Source organism: Hydra vulgaris, chromosome 12 (genome assembly GCF_038396675.1).
Source record: "Hydra vulgaris chromosome 12, alternate assembly HydraT2T_AEP".
NCBI lineage: Eukaryota > Metazoa > Cnidaria > Hydrozoa > Anthoathecata > Hydridae > Hydra > Hydra vulgaris.
The window spans coordinates 75,293,471-75,297,494 of record NC_088931.1 but is presented as its reverse complement, the minus strand read 5'-3'; the positions used below and the strand labels follow the sequence as shown (position 1 = coordinate 75,297,494).

The following is a 4,024-nucleotide window of genomic DNA, read 5'->3' as shown; positions in this document are numbered from 1 at the left end:
GGAAATTTTATCTTCTCTTTCTATGCGTCTGTTGTGTATACTTAGCTGGAAAACTACTTTATCTTCACTTTCTATGCGTCTGTCGTCTATGCTTAGTTGGATAACTACTTTCACAACTATCTTCACTTTCACTTTGCGCCTGATTACATTCCTCATATTAATCCGTGTGTATATTACAAAAATTACTTTAATAATTTTTAACGTTTTTATATTTAAAATCTTAAACAAGTTAAAAGAAATTTTATAAACTCTAGTGTAGTTAGATTTAAGTGATAGCAAAGAGCAGGGCCGCCGAGAGCCGTCACGTCATCTCGACGGCCCTGGCAAAGGGTTATTTTTGTTATCTCCTGTCATAGTACGTCTTGTGTGTCTTGGAATATTTATTTACAAATAACATAACATACAAATTACAATAATACAAAATTAGTAAATTATTTTCTAATAATATTCGTTTTTAAATATATATTAAAATAAATAATTAACTAATTTTGTTGTTTTTATTATTGAGGTGTCCCAAGAAGACATAACGGTTACTATTCTTCACCACATCTATTTATATCACGCGTTACTGTATCACGTGTTACTAAAATACATGTCACTACACTACACTTACAAATGTAGTATAAAAACTCCTAAACATTTTTAAATCAAAAAAGAATAAATTCCTAAAAAAGGTGTAGAGTAGTTGAATTCTTTCTCAAGTTCCAGTTTTATTGGCAAGTTAGTATTCAATCAATATATAGGCATTAAATTCTCTTTTGCAGGATCCCAATTCATTTGGGATATCAAGTTTTTTTTTACAATAAAAATATTTCTTAAACATTTATAAACTTCATGCCTGAATGCATTTTTCTACGCTAAAAAACAGCGATTTTTTTAAACTGCAATGCATAAAGTGAGTCTTGCTGTATTCAATGTTTAAGCAGTTTCTGTAAAACAATGGTTGATTACTTTGAATGTTACTAAATAAATTGGATATTCAAACCATTGTTATAAAATGTCTATTTTGCTTAACTTTTTATCTCTGTTACAATAGCTTAATTTTCTTTTGATAATGAAAAACAGCTCTTATTTGATATCTGATCTTGATATATGGCACTCTACTACAATCATCGTACCAGCCGTTATGACCCTAATTTGTTTTATTTGTACTGCTGTATCTCTAACTGTTTCCGGTTTTATTTGTTTAAGAGATCGAGAAGCTCAGGATGAGTCTGATAACAGGGCTAAGCATCATCAAGAACAAGAGTTCGTATCTAAAGTTTTAGGTTATTTTTATTTATTTGGGTTTCTTTTATATGTTATCTATTTTTTAGACGACGTTATTTGAGATTATTCTAGCGATTTCGTCATTCAAAAATTTAGTTTGTTTACACTTCTTGTACCAAGGTTCATTTTTAGGCTTGTTTTATAAAATCCGAACTTCAAACGTATTTCGCATTAGGGAAGTGATGCTTGATTTAAACGAAGAAAAACCGGTTTGGATTGGAACTAAAACAGGTATTTATACCCTTTAATGAACAGTGCTAAAACATTTACTAAATTAAAACAAAGTTAATTTAAGTTAATTAATTACCCTTTTAGATTTTTTAATCTACTTGGGTTGGGTTAGAACATTGAATCTGATACTATGCTACTTTAAAAATGGTCTTGAATTGGTAATTAAAGTCTATACTTAACTTGGGTTAAAAACCGGTTTACAAAATTTTATGTGAATTATATATGGCAACTATTTATTAACTCTATACTAACAACTTTCTTTCATGAGATGTGGCTGATTCTTTCATGATGAGTGTGGCTGTTTCGCTGATTCTATTAAAACCACAATAAATACAAACACCACAATATAAAAATTTGAAGTGGACTACGTGTATAGAAAAGAGTTTAATCATATAATAATCACTTTCCTTTATAAAGATTTAGATTTATTCTATATACAGCTATATTACGTTGAATTTAATTTACTTCGTGTTCTGCTTAATTGTTGCTAATAGATAAACATGTGTCCAGTCTCAAAACATGTGAGACTGGACACATGTTTATTCATACTTCTTATTTGTATGCTCAAATAATTGATTTTATTTTAATTTATGCATACTTCTTATTAGTTCAAATAATTGATCATCCACTTTTATCAGTTTAAGCCTTTTTTAATTGAGACTTTTTATTCATACGCAGAGGTGCAGATAAGTAAACCTAAAAATAAAATTTAATAACTTTAGAATATATAAACTAAAAGTATAATAAAGCATAAAGTCTATGATATTATTTTGTGTTTTGTGTTAAGTATATCATAAAATTTATTAAAATATTAGGATATTAAATGATGTTACTTTGTTTGTGCACATTTTTGTCGTGTTTTACTTTAACGTAACATCTTGAGATTCTTTATTATTAATTTAAATTTTTGTTTAGAAATTATAAATAATCTTGAATACTATGGCGTTTTTTTGACACAAAATGAAAAAAAAAATTTATTGAACAATGTTGAAGTTTTTGAAATCGATTGCGAATCGTTGTTTTACTTTGAGATGGAACGTTTTTCAAAAGCGCAAGCCGTATTTGGATCAAATGTGCTAAAATATTTTGAGTGTATACAACAAGATGGTTCTTCGTTTCCCAGAGAATTTTACCCTGATCTAAAACCTATTTTTCATATAGACATTATATACAATGTATTTACGGAGATGCAAATTTTTACAGAACTATTTGTATTACTTGCAACTGGAATTGATTTGGAGATTATAAACGTACATTCAATTCCTCCTCAGTTTAAACACGCAAAAATAGGATTTGAATTAGGAAAAATTAGAGATTTATTATATAATTATTATTTAAGAGTTTTTCCTAAAGAAAGAAGCACTGCTACTGTAATAAGAATGTTACCTCAGTTACCTGTTCTATATGAACCAATAGAAGAACCTCCTCCTACTCCAAAAACTGAAACTATTGAGACAATAACAGAGGAAATATTTGAAGAAGACATAGAACCTAATAAATCTGAACCATCACCTAAACCTCGTCCTCCTCGTAAAGTAATACCAACTAGTACTACATATCAAGCAACTCCTTTAGTTCAACCAAGTGTTTCAAGCACAGAGCGTTCTTCAAAGCCGTCTGCATTGCCGCACACATCAAAAACAAGTAAACTACCATTTTCAATAGGTAAACACAAACTAAAAGTTGTAAACGTTTATAAAACACTAGCTGAAAGAGTGAAGCAAAAACCTTACCACCACGAGGAAGAAGAAGAGGAGGAAGAAAATGAAGAAGTCGAACCCGAGCCAATGACTTCATCAAGACAAGATCGATCAGAACCTCATAGATCTTCATTGACTTCTCTAAACAAAGTTGAACCACCAAAATCTAAAAAAGTAGTTAAAAAAGTAACTCATAAAACAAAAGTCACAAGAGAAAAATCACCGGAACCAGTGATGACACAAGAGTCTTTTTATGAAGCCATGCGTTTTCGTTATAAAGCTCCTGTAAGAAGAGATAATTCTACTCGCAGGAGAGGAAATCTTTCAACAATAAAAGTGCTTGAGCATAACCCATTTACATATATGGTGACTAGAGTTTTAGGATTTTTACAAGAAAAAGGTCATCTTAGTGATGAAGAGTTAAACAACGTAACCTATGCTTATGTAGATAATAACTTTATTGTGTAAATAAATTGAATTTTTTTTAATGCTGAATTTTTTAACTTTTTCTTATTATTTATTTGAATTAAAAATTTTAAAAAACTTTTAGATGAGTAAATTGAGTCGAAACTTTTAACATCTATAATGGGCGCAACCATAACACTATATAGTGAGGCAATTGTGTACTCTTTCAATTCGTCAAGGTGGCTTAGGTATCACAAATTTATCTGAAGAGGCATGAAATCAAATTAACGCATCAAACACTTATGTTAAACTTCTTATGTTTTCAATATTGGCAAATATTGAAACAATTTCTGTAATCATTTTTGGATAAGAGTGATCGTTTCGTTCCGGTAAGAAAAACACATCATGGTAAAAAGAGA

At 29.4% G+C, this 4,024-nt stretch overlaps 1 protein-coding gene across 1 annotated transcript; it reads left to right on the top strand.

Moving 5' to 3' along the window:
* Window positions 1-897: 897 nt before the first annotated feature.
* On the top strand, window positions 898-3,688 carry LOC100206144 (uncharacterized). Its single transcript, XM_065814452.1, has 3 exons — window positions 898-1,268; window positions 1,402-1,500; window positions 2,416-3,688. Exons 1-3 carry the CDS (start codon window positions 1,055-1,057, stop codon window positions 3,666-3,668), a joined length of 1,566 nt encoding a protein of 521 aa, XP_065670524.1. The 5' UTR covers window positions 898-1,054; the 3' UTR covers window positions 3,669-3,688.
* Window positions 3,689-4,024: the final 336 nt, after the last annotated feature.